Below are 15,541 nucleotides of genomic sequence, written 5' to 3' on the forward strand. Positions count from 1 at the left end.
TGAGCAGTTCAAGTGGCCATGGAGTCCTGAGACTGAACTGTCATGGACCTGCCAACCAGGGGGCCCAGATGAAGGTCAAAAAGCAAAGGGAGACTCCATCCTGCCTAATGGATCTGCACAGAGAAACAAGGGTGGGGAGGGAAAGGCCAATCTGGTTTTAAAAAGAAGACACAAACCTGTGTAAATAAACAAGGACAGATAAACTTCTCCCTTTGTTAGGAGATCTGATCACAGGCTAAACCTGACATTTTGGGGCTGGCTCAGGCTTTTAAAAGGATTCTGTTTCAGCTGCAGGGAGCTCAGGGATTCAAAGGGCTCTCCTTTATGTTTGCATGACCTTGCCATCAAGTCAGTTTGAATGCAAAAGTGATGTGTGGTTTTTCTTCCCCTCCATAAGCCCTTGCGGAGGACCACAGGCTGTTTGATGTATGCAGTACATGGGCATTTGGGGTGGGGGTGATGCTTAGAGTAAGGCTAAGGGTTAGTCTCAGCTAATTAAAAGTAACACAAAATATTTTGGAGCTGTATCCACCATGTTAAAAAGGACCAGCTGTTCAGAAACAGGCACTTTTCCTGATCCAAGCAGAAAAATAAAGTTTATCCATTTCAAGAACATAAAGTTTTATTTCCCCACCTTATCTACCATAAGCACAAAGGAATTATGTTTATCCCAAGGCATTGCTTTCCAAGTAGTATTTCCATGTTATATTTGAACAGCTCTTTGTGGCACCAGCAGCAGAACTGGAATTGGCTTTGGAGCAGGCCACAGCCAAGTGCCTTCTTTTTCCTCTCCCCAAAACACCCTCCAGCTGCCTCTTCCTTCTCCCACTTACGTTGTTCCTAAAATCGATTGGAGGTGTTATTTTAAAGGTGTTCGGGGGTGAATACTGTGCTATCTTGTCTATCCTGGTCCGCTTCGACGTTCCCCAGTCCGTATCTCCTTCATCTTTTATATATTAGGACCAGAAAGGGCTGGTCTGTCAGGAAGTCTTCCTTGAATTATAGTGAATATTAAACCACATGTAAAATATACATATGGGTATATATTGTTGTTCACTCCTTTCGGTCACATCTGACCCCATTTTGGGGTTTTCTTGGCAAAAATATTGGAGTGGTTTGCCATTTCCTTCTTCAGTTAACCTGATAGCAAACTGAGGCAAACTAGGGTTAAGTGACTTTCCTAGGGTGTGATAGTAATGGCAATTAAAGATTCCCCTGTATTGGCTTGGTTTTCAAATTGATTGTGTTAAAACCCAGAGCTTGTTAATCCCACCTGTGGGATGGGCTTGTTGATGTGAAAAGAGAGTCCTGAACTGGGAGGAGCTGGTGACGTAGATTTGGAGAGACAAGAGAGAGGCAGAAGAACTTTTTGGAAGCACCCTCGTGGAGGCAGAGAGAGAGACTGATAGAATTGCTGGGGGCCACTTTGAATTGCCCTGGACTTTTGAGACCTGCCCCCAGAGCTGCCAAGGACTGAGGAGACATGGCTGTTTGCTGGTACTTTGTCTGTTTTGATGTTGTTTTGCCAGGTTTGTCCACTGGTGAAAGACAGTCCTGTTGTTGAAGAAGTCCTGGAACCTGGCTTTTGGTTAAGAAGCCCTGAGACTGTCCTGCAGACAGAGAGTGAATACTGTCCACTGGTGAAGGATAGTGCTGTTGTTGCAGGGGTCTGGAGACTGTCCTGCAGACAGAATGAATACTGTCCACTGATGAAGGACAGTGCTGTTGTTGCAGGGGTCTGGGAACCTTTCTGTTCGTTCAGAAGCCCTGAAGTAGGATTTTCTTGTTGTATGTTTACAGAAATCCTGGGAGAGGGCTTTGCTAATGTGTTCAGGGGTTCTAGGACTGTTCTACAGACAGAGGATGAATTGATGAAGGGACTGGCAATGTATCTTGTGGCCTTGCTGAGCCTTGTCTCCCCAGGAACTAAGATTGCTGAGAACTTGCCTCGTGTTAAGATGAAGAAAAGACCTCCATTTGGGTATTAAGTGCTGTGCTTAAACTTGATGTAACTCTGGGGTAGATTCAATTGTGATCCAGGGGCGGGGAACTTTTGACCTTATGTTTGGAAACTAATCTCCATTTGAGAAGAGGGGCTTTGTGGTGGACTTAATTAAGGTATAGCCTGGGGGTGGAGAAGTATTTAGAACAGGGACTTTGTAATTGATTGAATGATTGGAAGGTCCTGGAGTGGGGTAGTACTTGGAGATTATTTAATCACACTTAGTAAATGCTGTATTTTGAATGATGTCATGTTTTGACCTTCTCTGTTCTTGGTTTGTCACTGAATAAAATGGAGAGCCCCTATGCTGGTATTCTGAACCTTGGGAAGTTGCCTTTCCTTGGCATTACATTACATAGGGTCACACAGCTAGTCAGTGTCTAAGACCAGATCTGAACACTGGTCTTCCTGACTCCAGGCCTGATGCTCTCTCATGAATATACGGAGAGTGAGAATTATCTCTAGAGGAATGAACATTTAAGTGGAATAGAATTTCAAAGTTTTCTGAGGTTTAGATTTAGAAAGTTATCTCATAGGTCACCTAATCTAGACCCCTCACTTTGTGATCTGGGTTCAGTCCCAACTCGACTATTTCTTGCTGGCTCTATTCTGGTCATATTTCATCCCTGAAAATTGGGAAACACTTCCCTGTCTCCTTCCCCTTCTGCCACCCTTAGGGATGCTGTGTAATTGAATGCAGCTTTAAGCCCCACCCACTGTAAAACCAAGTAAGTATCATTGCTTACTAGGCAGCATTTATGATAAAAGACTAGAAATTTGGATGCTTTGCTTATGAAATTGTGAATTTAACATCTTTGGGAATTAAAAAAAAAAAAAAAGGATGGCTTTCTTCTTGTCTTGTGCTTGTAATGAATTGGAACCTTCCAAGCGACTCTCACGTATAATTATCTTCATGTGTTTTTGTTACTGGTGTCTAGAGAAGGGCAGAGGCCACACCTTGGGATTTCTCCTTTGGAAATAGTTCATTTTCATACTCTAGCCTATCTACAAAACCTCCAGGACCTAATGGGCCAGATGCACAAGGGTGAAGTCGCCTATCTCCCACCAAGCCAAAGATACAGGGTATGCATGGAACTTCAGGGTTCTGTTCAGGAATTTGAGTTCTAATCAAGTAGGTAACTGTCACTGAAACCTATTTATTTTAAAGAGATCCAAGCTACCCAGCCAGATCTCTTCCACCTACCAGGATTCCAGACCACACCCAGACTGTAAGCCATGTCATGAATTTCTACTTTATTCTCAGCACCCATTGGTGTCCGTTTGTGTGTGCCAACATGGGGCTGCTACAACATAGGAAGTGAAAGGATACAGGGATTTGGGGGGTTTGCCCACCTCAGTTTTCCAAAACGAAGATTACTGACTTTGGAAAGAAACATCAACAAGCACGAGCAAGTTTAAAGACATTCCCTCATTTTCTATAATTCCCCAAAGTAAAGCCCTGTCATGTCAGCAGCAGGTCCCAGAATTTTCCTCTGTTGGTTGCATCACTTGTAATCACAAAAAGGCAGCATTGGTATCACATGTCCCAAGGCTCAGACATAAATAGCCAAACACCTAACCTGCTTCACAGCACTGAGACCTGCACACAAAGACGAAGTTTTGGAAAATGTTTTGAAAACCCATTTTTGTTGTTCAAACTCCCAAGTGATACTCCTTGTTCCCTAAATTGTTTCATGTGGGCTTGATTTTGAAATGCAAGTACATCACAACCAGCAGGTCAGAGGGAAAAAACATCATCTCATCACTTTACAAGTCTGTCGCCACATCTTGACGTCCAACTAAGCTCGATGTAAAACCTTCTTGATTCCTCGGCCAGGGTCTGAAAATAAAAGCAAACTCTCTGAGTGTGGCCCCGGTGGCTTCAGCAGCTGCATTCACTGAGAGGCTCTGCACAATAGGCCTGAAAAGGAATCATCATTCTTCAAGGTTTCACAGGCCTGGGTCCTGATCGGTATCATTCTTCTACTGAGCTCTAATCCTCCCTGTTTCGGGGGTCTTTTATTCTGACACAGCACAGTGGGGAGAGACCTTAAAGTTTCTGCGAATGTATGTGGTGGAAATTTCTACAAGAAAGTTGTATTCCTTAACTAGCAAAACCTATAGCTATGTGGATCAGGAACTCAAAATGTTTGCTAATAGCCTGATGACCTCAAAGGGTCAAAAAAAAGCCACAGCTGGGACTTAGACCAATCAGACGTAATGAATGATTTCGTGATTAAAATTTCTTTTGACAATTTGAGTTAGGCCCACAGAAAGCAATAAGCATACTTCCTACCTGTAACGCTGAAAAATGTTGGAATGTCGTGCTATTTCCTATATGGCACAACAAAATTTCCAATCACAATACTCCATTTGATTTAAGATGTTTTCACTAGAAGTAAATAAATTACTTTTTGCTTTTGCCTTCTTAGAAAATTCATCTTGAAGATTACCAAGGAGCGAAGGTAGAGTGAAACCCCAGGAGGAAATACCATTTAGGTCTGGCCTCTCTGTCCTCTTAGCGTTTACCTCTCTGAAGGGGAGGAAGGAGGGCCCTGGAACACTGACTAGGGCCTAAGTTCCTGCCCTCAGCACAGAAGTCCCACCTGGGACCTTCCTGATAAAAGGAGACATATCCAAGTTGTGTTCATCTTGGAAGCCTGCCCCGCCAGGGTTTTCATAACTAAAAAACCAGAAGGCTTTAGCTCAGCTTTCACTGGCAAGTGCATTCCATGGCATAGCACCTTGCTAAGTGGGAGAGTGAGGCCCTAGGTTATAGACACAACCAACACCAAAAAGCAGGGAAGCTGCAGCCACATCTGTTTCAGCTCCAGCTCTGGGGACAACCTTCTTTTAAGCTGGTCGGCTCATCCCACTGCCCAGGAAGACTGCACACCCCAGGGGCCAAAGGTGCATCCACATTTCAGAAACTACATCTAAAGGTACCCTGGGGAAGTATACTTGAGTTCTCTGTGGTAGGCACTGCACCAGCGATCACCAACACTTCAACTTGGGGGGGTAGTGGGGGGGAACATTCCAGTAATTTTTGCATTTGGGGGACTTCCATTTTTGGAGAATTTATATCAGGAAGGGAAGACTTTGTCCTCTGCAACATTTCATCACAGTGTTTTTGACAATAGAGTATTTAAGGAAATCTGACTTAATAGTGTTATCAAACAGCTGGGCAAACAGCCCGATGGGCAAATTCCATCCTCGAAGCCTACTTTAAACCTGAGGAGAAGAAAAGCTGATGACAACACTGAAGACAGAAATGTGCTGCCTGCCAACGGACCTCCCTGGGGCCTGGGGCCAGATGCAACGCACAGCACAGGGAGGATCCTCATCCCAGGCAATGAGCCAGCCTCACAGCCAGAGGACACCAACAAGCTGCCTCAAACACTCACAGCCTCTGCAACTAGAATTCTACCGTGGGCAATGCCCCCCACACCACCAGGGTTTCAGTTTGGTTTTCCTTAAAATATATCTTTTTCCTCAGAATGTTTGAAGTACCTGAGCCATGGACTAATCATTCTAAGCCAACGCAAAACACTCTCCTCTTTGTCTGGGTTTTTCTCAGAGCTTTGCTGATGGGAGAGAGCCCCGCACCAGCCAACACTTCCCCTCTACAAAAATACAGTTCTTGGGAGTGCCACTTTTGGTCAAGTCTCAAGGCATCAATTTAAAGGAGGAAAACTGGAAAAAATAATGATCCAGGTCAAAAAACCCAGAGAAGCTCTCCAAGTACAAAGGGTCCCTGTGATTAACCACCTCACTCTACAGAGTGTCCGGCACCGAAGGGGCTCCCGGGACGTGGAGCCGGGACGGGAAAGGCGATGTGGCCCTTCAGCAGTGAAAGATGGTGGCTTCTCACTCAGGAGACTCCTCTCAACACAAATGAAAGAAGAGCATTCTTGCAGCTGGTGTTCTTTTGCTTTTAAGAAAGAATCCTAGCTGGGAAGGGACAGGCTTTCTTTACTTACTCCAGCTCCTCATAATCTTGTACCCACACATCATACAGACAGGCGCACACACACACAGCCAAGCCACATTTCACATTTCATAGGTCTCTTCACTAACCCACCCTGGTCTGTCTTCTATTTGGGTGGCTCAGGATTTTAAAAGCCTGAAAAATAAATACAAAACAAACACCCACTGCCCTCGTTGGGCTGAGGAGCTCGTTCTACAACAGAAGGAAGAGGAATCCGATCTTCAGCCAACAGCCTTGTGGTTGGGCAGAGCCCCTCTTCAGTGGCAGCAGGAAGAGTTCTCCTCAGCCTAAGGTGCTCCTCTTGACCCCGCCCCTGCCCCAAATAGGAAAGTGCACGTATGTGAACACCTTTTTAAAAAGGAAAGCCCCACAACTTCTGGATGGGACATTCTATTAAACCAAACACATTTCCCGTCCCTCAGCAGTTTCCAAAAATAAGTGAACACCACACTGCCAGGAAAGCAGGTCTTTTAAAAACTGTTTTGTTGTTATTTGAAGGGACCAAATGGGGAGGAAAAACAGAAGGAGAAATGAGAACCCCTGAGGCAAAAATGGCTTTTTCTTCTCCAAGTCTCCCTGGGCCCTCACTCGCCCCTGGCTCACAAGGCTCCGGCCAGCTTCTGGGGCGGAAGGCCTTCCTCCATCCAGAGTGAGGCGGCTGAGCTGCTCCACAGCGTGCGGCGGTGAATCCGTCGGAGGCGCAACAAGTAGAGCAGGATGGCCAGAAGGACGACCAGGAAGCAGGCCGAGAACAGGTAGTGGTTGTAGACGAAGGAGAAGCCTCGCCAGTGAGCGTGGCTGGCCCGGAAGTTCTCCTGCTGGATGTCTCTGTCAAAATGGAGGGGGAAAAGCCAGGAATCATCATCAAGGTAAAGAGGAAATTAAGGCTAGATCATGCGATTAATTTGTTTTGTAAAAGTCTTAAAGACCTGCAACTATAACCAGAGTCTGAGAAAAATGGCATCAGGAAGAAATTATCTGCAAAGGTGTCTGGGGAGAGCAGAGAGATTTAATTTGCCGACAGAAGCCAACAATGAGGAATCCCACATTTAGGGTCAGCACTAACAATACCTACCAATCATTTTCTGCTTAGCTCTGACAAAAGCTAGGACTGGACACTAAGCTTTATTTGAGGAAGACAGAGAAGAGGGGTGGCAGATTGCAGGAGAAAGCGTTGACTCCGGAGTCAGGAGGACCCAGAGCACACAGATGTGAAGCACTTCACAAACCTTCAACCATGACCTGTGTTGGCCACTGTCATGACTACTATGACACTGATCCTTTTGGCAAATGCTTTCCCATTCTGAGCCAGTTGTTTACTTTTTAAAATGGGTATAATAAAGTTTCCATCACCGGCCTAAGGGATGCCTGCAGAGACTGCTTTGTACACTCCCCATGACTGCATCTCTGCCCAAACTGGGAGGCCTGGGGGGAGAAGAAAGTGACTATCCTAACAGCAGTAATCATGGATAATGACAACAGCTAACATTTATTTATACAGGCCCTTTTATTTGTAAGGCACTGAGCTAAGAGCTCTATAATTATCATCTCATCTGGTCCTTGCAATGACCTTGGGCAGTAAATGCCATTACTATCCCCATTTTACAGATGAGGAAACTGAGGCAGGCAGAGGTAAATTGACTTGCCCAGGGTGCCAAGCTAGCTGAGTGCCTGCGGGCAGATCTGAGCTGGCTCTGGGTCCAAGGTACTGTCCGCTGCACCACACAAGCCCATGAATTCAAGCCTTTTCAATCACAGTAACAACATGCAGTTTGAGAAAAGGGGCCGCAGCAGGCAGGGCCCCTGGGGAAGTCTGGCCAAAGAGATGCTCCCAGCCACCGGGCCTTCCTGAGTGGTCTACAACTTGGCTAAGCCACCCTCTGGGAGCAAGGACCAGAAGCCTCATTATTCTGGGGAACACAGCCTCAAAATGAGGAGGCCCAGGCTTAGGGAGTGCAGGCCTGGCCAAGCTTCAAAGGGCTACAGCAACACAACACAGTTAGCAGGAGAGATTGCTATAGCAAAGAATGAACCAGCCAGAAGACCTAGTTTCTAGGCACCAGCTAGAAGAGAAACGGGCAAGAAAAGGATGAGCAGAATGCAGTGTGGTGAGAGCACAGACAGCCCTGGGGCAGCGAAGGAAGCACCGAAGCCAGTGTCCCAGGGAATCAGCCCAGGCTCTCAATCCAAGCACCAGCGGAGGAGCTGGGGCAAGAGCAACCTGTTTTCCAGGCCTTGGCTAGTGGACTGATGGCGGCAGCCTCTCCATGGGCCCCAAATTCCTATGTGTCACACTGAGGGCTGGAGCAGGGGATCAGGAAGTGCCGTGCCTCCCACTCACATCAATACTCATGGAACTAGTTAAGTGTCAAGCACTTTTGTCAAAAGGTCATGAAGGGGAATAAGGAAATAAGCAAATCTCTTGATGGGAAGTGAGTGTTAAGCACAGAAGGACTTCTGGTCCTTGTGAACCATTCATGGAAAGCAGTGTGGGGTGGGGGGAATCAGGAAGCCCCGGGCCCCAGCTCCCTGACTCTTCTGCTGTGGGAAGGCAGCCTCTCCCCTGGGCCCACCCTCTGTCCCCTCAAGTCCAAGGTCACGTAACCTTTGTGGCAAAGCTGCCTCACTGTCAGCCCCGTGTCAGCCCTTTAGACACCCAAAGGCAGCTTCTGGGTCCCTCGTCTTCTGTTCAGTTTAAAACCTTCTTTTTTCCTCCCTCGAGTTTCATCTCATCCCCATCCTGGCTGCCCTCCTCCCAAGGTTCTCTAGCTTATCCACGTCCTGGCCACACCTGCCATCTCCTCCATGAGGCCACCCTGCAAACCATCCATCCCTCTTATGCTGTCTTCCCCCAGACTGTAAGCTCTCTGAGGGCAGGGACAGTTTTCACATCTGTCTCTATGTTCCCAGCATGCAGCAGACTGTGTGTCACATAGCAGATGCTAAATCAATCATGGCCGATTGATTGTCAGACTCAGCATCTGAACCTGGGTCATTCTGACTCCAAGCCCTGGGTTCTTTGCACTATACCAGGCTATAATCAGCAGAAGCTTGTGCCAGGGGGAGTGAGCCCTGGGACCTTGGGAATCAAAGTGCCCATGGCTCTCCCTGGGGCCACACAGAACAACAGATGGCAGGGGCAGTTGGTTTAATTACCTGGGGCAGTCAGACAGAAGGAAGTCAGGGCACCTTTGATGAGACAGGAAGCAGAGGTGGATGGAAAAGAAGGGAGGCACAGAACCCAAGTAAGGGGTGGGAGGATAGAGCCACATTTGGGCCCCTGGGTATCCCCAGGGCAGGGTGATCTTGGAGGCCTGAGCTGTCCTGGGGCCCAGAACAGCTCCCCAGAATAAGCACAGAGCTGCCCCGATGATTGGTGGGACCAAGTTCACTCACCTCCCATCCCAAGGGAAGGGGACCTGGTGGCAGGCAGCAGGAGGACGTACGTCCCCTTAGCGAGAGACCATGGATAGCCAGCTGAGAGCAAGCGTGGAAAGCAACATAACAAATACAAGGTAGCAGTCAGGAGGGGAAGAAGCCCACTGCTCAGCCCGCCCAGAGCAGCCACTTACAGACATGTCCCCGGCCACCTTGGGAACCCAGGAGCTCCAGAGGCTGCAAGAATGCTTCCCAAGAAACAGGGTTTTCTTTGCATTCTCAATGCAATGGCCAAGAAGCGGCCTTCCCGTGCCTCAAACGGCCACCCTACCTCAAAGGTAAGAAACGCGTCCTGTAGAGGATGGCTCCCAGCGTCCACTGCACCTCCTTGTCATACACCTGCAAGGCCGTCTTTAGATTGCTGTAATTAACTGGAAACGAGAAGCCCCGGTGAAAGACCTCGTACAGCCAGGCCGACTTAAAGCACTGATACCTACAGGTCACAAGAGCAAACACGATTATGCTGGACTGATTTGTCGGAGACAAGAAACAACCTGCGAGAGGCCTGGGTTCCACTCTCCTAGGCGGCCAGGTGGGTTCAGAAACCCAAAGGTCTCAAGTTAGCCCTTTTAAACCATGAAATCCAAAGCTCTCTGGACAGCTTATCTATAAGACAGAGATGTTTTCACTAAGCCTGGTTTAGCAAGTGACCCATCCCAGACAAGGCCCTGCCCCTGCATTGTGATGGAGGCTGTCCACAAGCATGTCCCTGAGAAGGGAGCATCTGGAACGCCTCCAGGGCAGGGCCTCACCCCCACCCGGCCAGGCCCCTTATTCTAAGCAATTCTTCCGGATGTGGAGGAAAGCTCCATTCATCCCCAACAAGAAAATGCTTCACTTATTTAAGCCTGGACTCCTCTTCCTCTGGACTGCAACACTCACTTCAGCCTATGGAGGTCAGCGTGAGAGGCGTACAGTCCCTGGTCAAAGCGTTCTCGCAAGATGGACCACTTTGTTGCACAATAATCCTACAGGAAACCATTAGAAAGACTCAATTGATATCTGCCACCAAAACCTCCACCACACACTCACCCTGTGCCCCAGTGTTTGCCTAGGAGCCCATTCCAGATATGCTTGGAACTTGGCTAAGAAGTCACACTGTGCAAGTGCAAAGCCAGCCTCTTCACACTGGGCGGTGGCTCCCTCAGAAGGCCCCACAAGTGCCCAAGGCTGCATACTTCTGGCCTCCCGCTAGGTTCTCCCCCGAGGCTTCACAGGCCCCCTCCCCACAGCCCCGCCCCAGTGGCAGCAGCACAGGCAGCAGAAGGAGGCTGGTCACCATTCCCCCAGAATACAGGAAACACGGCCCTTCTTAAATCCATTACCTTGGCAGCTTTAATAAACTTAACAGCATTGTAATCTCCCCCCATTCTTAACACATCCTCAGTGCAATAGTAGAATTCTGAAAAGCCATAGAATTCACTGTTCTCGAAATGAACCGGAGGCTGATAGACCCCATTGAGGGAAGTCTGGGTCTCGTTTGTCTTGTTCATGAATGGCTGGAGAGTCTTCCGGCACAGGGTGAAGTCTCCTGTTCCCCGGAGGTACATTGTTTGTCCATTCTGCTGAATTTCATCCCGAATGTCTAAGGGCAGGCAAGGGTCCAGATAGGGAGTATCAGAAGTCAGACCTGTCTGCTTATTCAGGAGCCTGTAAAAAGAAACATTAGCAATGAAATCTGAACAGTTACTGAAAAGAGCTAAAATTCACATCTACATGGCCCTCTAAGTTTGACAAGTTTTCTAGAGAGGACTGGATTTACTAAGTATTTACTCTGTGCCAAGCCCTGTATGAGCACTGTTATGCCCACTCTGCAGACATGATAGAACAGCTAGGAAAGGAAAGAACTAGCCATCAATCCCAGACCTTCATGTATAGCCTTTTGTCACCCCACACACCAATGACGTCTGGTCCATAACCCAGTAATCAAATCTCTGGGCAACTTCATAGCTGAGTAGTTAACTCTTCTTACATTGGCTTCTTGTACCTTCCGGTCATTTATAAATGTACAGTAAATTATAAGAAGTGTTGGAAAATGTTAATCAGACTATGTGACATTACTCTTGGGGAGGATTTATGGGAGGCCATGCATAAGAATAAGAGACCAAGAAGTGTGGATGGGTTGCGGTCAGCAATGTTGGAAGGCATGGCCACTCCAAGGAGATCCTGTAACAAAGTACAACATCCAGCCCCAAGAGAACACAAACCACTGCACATCATGGTATAATCTTAGTTGCCCTACATCTAAATTAAAGATTACCACTGGCCCATTCATCATACAAACCAAATCTCCATTTGTGACCTTAAAACAAGTCAATTCTGCCAGTACTTCTGAGTACCATGGATTTCTCTACCCTCTTCGTTTGAATGTATCCTTTCCCACAGTTCTGGGTTATCTTAACTAAGCCTAGCTGTTATTACAGAATTGTGAAGGACTCAGACTGACTTTCTGTAACATATTTACTACACTGTTAATTAAAAGCAATCATGCTTCATAACCTTCATAATCAAGAGATAATGATGAACTGAAAAGGTCCTGTGTGCTCATGAGCTTAGGGCTTCTGTGGCATGGTCTATCTCCCCTCAGGGAGCTTATAATCATAAACAGGCTGGATGCACAGAATACAATTTGAGAACGTACAGGATGGATGCATACGCTGACCTCCTTTGGCCTTTAGAAGGGCACAAGAGATGATTCGTAACAGGTGTTCAGCCTGACAGACCAAATGAACACCCTTTAATTTGCTATGTCAACTACAAGAATCTCTTTGAGCTGACGTCAGCAACTGCCCTGAAGGGCTGGGGGACACGGCCAGAGGGGGGGAGCCAGACACCGGAGGACAAAGAGAACCAGGGGATGAATATCTGGGTAGAACTATCATGGCCTGCGTGGTGACTACATGTTACCTGGAGGTAAGTGATGAAGGGAGGGGGTTCCAGAGAAGTGACACGACAGTTCTCACACACACACACAAACACACACACACACACACACACACACACACACACGCACACACACACACACACACACACACACACACACACACACACACACACAGGGTCTGTCGCAGGTGCTGAGGATGCAGTCTCGTACCTGTTCTTTAGCATGGTGTTGGCAAACAAGCTGTCTTCATACCTCTGCCGGGCAGCATTGCCGCCAAAGCCAAGGAAGGTGGCTACGTACACTCTGTACACGTGCTCAGTGCCATGAACGTCACAGCCCAGGTTAAATTCAGCAAGCAAATTTTTGGCTACTTCCTCCTGGAAGCACGAGGATAAAAAAGAGAACATCTTAACACCAAGCGCAACAAACCGAAACAAAGCACAGAGCGCCTAGTGTGTTTTTTAATCTTTCCTCTGAAGGCAATGTCCCTTTGGAACAAAAGGCTTTCAGACTGTCTTCCCTCCCAGGGGGATGTTCGAAGAGGCACCGTCCAGCATGAAGTGCACGAAGCCGTGCCTCAGGAACCTCAGCCATGCGCTGCTGCCATGGGAATCAGTGGGCTGACACTGAGGGCGGTCCAGATATGCATGCATACATGCACACACGGGTTTACAGCCCCAACAAAGACCTCCTGGTGAGGGATGGGGAAGGGCCACCTTTGACGCCTGGATTTCTCTGGCATCTTTTGCTCAGAAGCTCAAAGCATTTTACAGGTTCTGTTCTAAGAAAAAATAACTTGTCCTCCTCATGAGTAGTCAGAGAAATCCAGCAGTCAAGCTGTGCAGCGATTCAGCTCTAGGTCTGACCCCAAACCAGGTTTCCTCCTTTCTGGCCAGGGGCCTCTACAAGCCCCTGCCATTTTGTTGCCTAATGGGAAAACAGCAGGCAGTGACCAAGAGAGCTACACAGGATGTAAACAGAGTGGAAAGACATCATAAACCACAAATTTCTACCTTCTCAAGCCCTGATGCAGACCCTGAGCCCTTTCTGAGAAAGCAAGAAGCTGATGAAGGCACAACCAATACAAGTTTTTTCTCATTCAAATTACTGGATTAAATTTGTCATGACTCGTTTTATTGTGGCATCGTCTAAAAGCTTTATGGTACCTACTGAAAAAAAAAATAACTGAAGACGAAAAAAAAAAAGAAACCCCCAAACCCAAACCCAATATTCTTTGACATCTCTAAGTAAAGAGCTAAGCAAAGTTAGCAAAACAAACCAGCTGGTGTCAATGGCCAAAGCCAAACGGCTTAGCTGAGGTGTGCCTTGCTCTCCTCCTGTCTCCTTTCTCCTGGGTTTGGGGAGGTGGCACCCCAATAAGCACAGTAATGATGCTTTAACACTCAGAAAACAAAACAAAAATGGATGGAGACATGTTAAATGAAAAATCAAACCAAACGGAAGGAAATCTGTACAGATAATAACCTGCTGTGAGGAGGCAAAGCTTACACTTTTGGGGACTTCGTACGCTATCTGGGTAGACACTCCGCCCATGTCCAGAATACCCGCTGTCCTTTTGCGGACAAAAGCTGCTTGGCTCTCGCCCCCAGGCACGTTCACTTCCACCACTGCCTCATCATCTGGAAAACATGCAGGAGACCTTCCTCAGGACAAACTATCGCTCGGACTTGCGGGCTTCTCAAGAGATCCGTTTTGCAGTCATGATGAATTTAAAGTGGATTTAGTCAAACTGGCCTACTGATAAAGCCAAGCCTCTTCTACAATTCAGCTTAATTTAGTTAGTTAAATAATCACTTGACTCCTACATACAAATGTACTGAGAAGTTTACTTGTACAAACTGTCTCAGAGGTTTAGCTAAAAAAAAAAAATTCTAAATCCAAATTAAAAAAAAAATTCGCTAGAAATCCTTATAATTTCCCAACAAGCAGACCTGCTGGTTTACTTATTTTATTTTAGCTATCACACTTACCATCTTCGATGTGCTCAAACCGCCCCAGGACAAAGTTAATGCCAATCCAAGCATAGACACCTAGGGACATTTCAAAAAGAAAAAGAACAATGGCCAAATCTTAAAACATCTGGTCTGACTCACACAAAGCACAAATGTAAATCACGGTAAAGTTCTCTTTGTAGGACCGATGTTTTATCCTATCTTAATCTGAACAAAGACACTATCTCAGAAGCAGTAAGACCACAGGAGGCTAATTTTGTTCTTGAATCAAATCGTGACCGAGTTCTTATTATGTACAAGGTTCCCTTGGCAGGTCCTGCAGAGGGGACAAAAGGAGCCTCCCAGTCAAGAGCAACCCTGTAGCATGACGGATAATGCTGGCCTGGGATCCAGGAGGACCTGGGCTCGACACTCACTAGCTATGTGATCATGGGAAAATCTCTTGAGCTCCTCCAGCCTCTACTTCCTCGCCTGTAAAATGGGGACAAATGATACTGGAAGGCCCCAGCCTCACAGGGCTACACAAACAAGGTAATATAGATAAAAGTATTCTGCAAGGTTTAAAGCATTACGTGAATGCCAGTCACCTCACAGGTTGAAGGGTTAAGCAAATGAAAAATAAAACAGTTCATGTGACAACACTAAAGATAATTCAAAACAACTCCTTGGGGCAGTGACCAGGAAGTCTGAGCTCAAACACCCATGAAGCCCTCCTTCTAGACTAGCTCTCTGGGCTAGTCTGTCCGCAATGATGAGAGTCTGTTTAGTCAGACACACTGTCCTAAAGGGTTACCATTCCCTCAGGACGTGAAAGAAATGGGCTTTGGGGAACGTGGGTGCTTCCTCCTCAGACACATACTGCAGCCCCTCTACAGCTCAGTGAATGGTCATCACTCATCACTGGTGGTCAGCCTCTCCAGGATCTGGTACCTCTCTGTATTTAGCTAGAGCTGGTCCTCTGGTGATGGTTAGGGCTAGGAAGGTAGGCCTGCTGCTGTCTGTCACTGGACCTGACCTCCAAACCCTTCTAACCTCTCAGAAACTGGTCCAGCTTTGTGAATTCAGGGTCCTCTCCATACCACAATGAAGCACTGGTACAATTAATTACAATTAAGTTTTAAAAAATCTTAACAGGCTCCTGTTTTTATCACATTCAAGCACTTTACTTCCTTCATATACAAATCCAGAAACAAAATCTGTTCTTTGTGATCAAAATTATATTTCCTTTCTTTTTTTTTTTTTTTTTTTTTTTTTGG

The 15,541-nt window shown here is 46.9% G+C and overlaps 1 protein-coding gene across 4 annotated transcripts in view; it reads right to left on the reverse strand.

Annotated features, from left to right (window-relative positions):
• Positions 1 to 6,456: 6,456 nt before the first annotated feature.
• ENTPD4 (ectonucleoside triphosphate diphosphohydrolase 4) overlaps positions 6,457 to 15,541 on the reverse strand; it is a 32,911-nt gene continuing 23,826 nt past the window's right edge. For 3 of the 4 annotated variants that reach the window (XM_069066832.1, XM_069066844.1, XM_069066839.1), the window contains 7 exons: positions 14,304 to 14,363; positions 13,798 to 13,952; positions 12,523 to 12,689; positions 10,754 to 11,078; positions 10,311 to 10,396; positions 9,700 to 9,861; positions 6,457 to 6,818 (listed from right to left, as the gene is read on the reverse strand). In XM_069066832.1, coding sequence (XP_068922933.1) covers positions 6,590 to 6,818; positions 9,700 to 9,861; positions 10,311 to 10,396; positions 10,754 to 11,078; positions 12,523 to 12,689; positions 13,798 to 13,952; positions 14,304 to 14,363 — 1,184 coding nt within the window. In that variant the 3' untranslated portion in view covers positions 6,457 to 6,589. The remainder of the gene's footprint in view (positions 6,819 to 9,699; positions 9,862 to 10,310; positions 10,397 to 10,753; positions 11,079 to 12,522; positions 12,690 to 13,797; positions 13,953 to 14,303; positions 14,364 to 15,541) is intronic. The other variant, XM_069066843.1, reaches the window with a different exon arrangement.

The sequence above is a fragment of the Petaurus breviceps genome, unplaced genomic scaffold, assembly GCF_028583685.1.
Source record: "Petaurus breviceps papuanus isolate PSGF00001 unplaced genomic scaffold, PetGlider_PUasm1.0 139, whole genome shotgun sequence".
Taxonomy (NCBI): domain Eukaryota; kingdom Metazoa; phylum Chordata; class Mammalia; order Diprotodontia; family Petauridae; genus Petaurus; species Petaurus breviceps.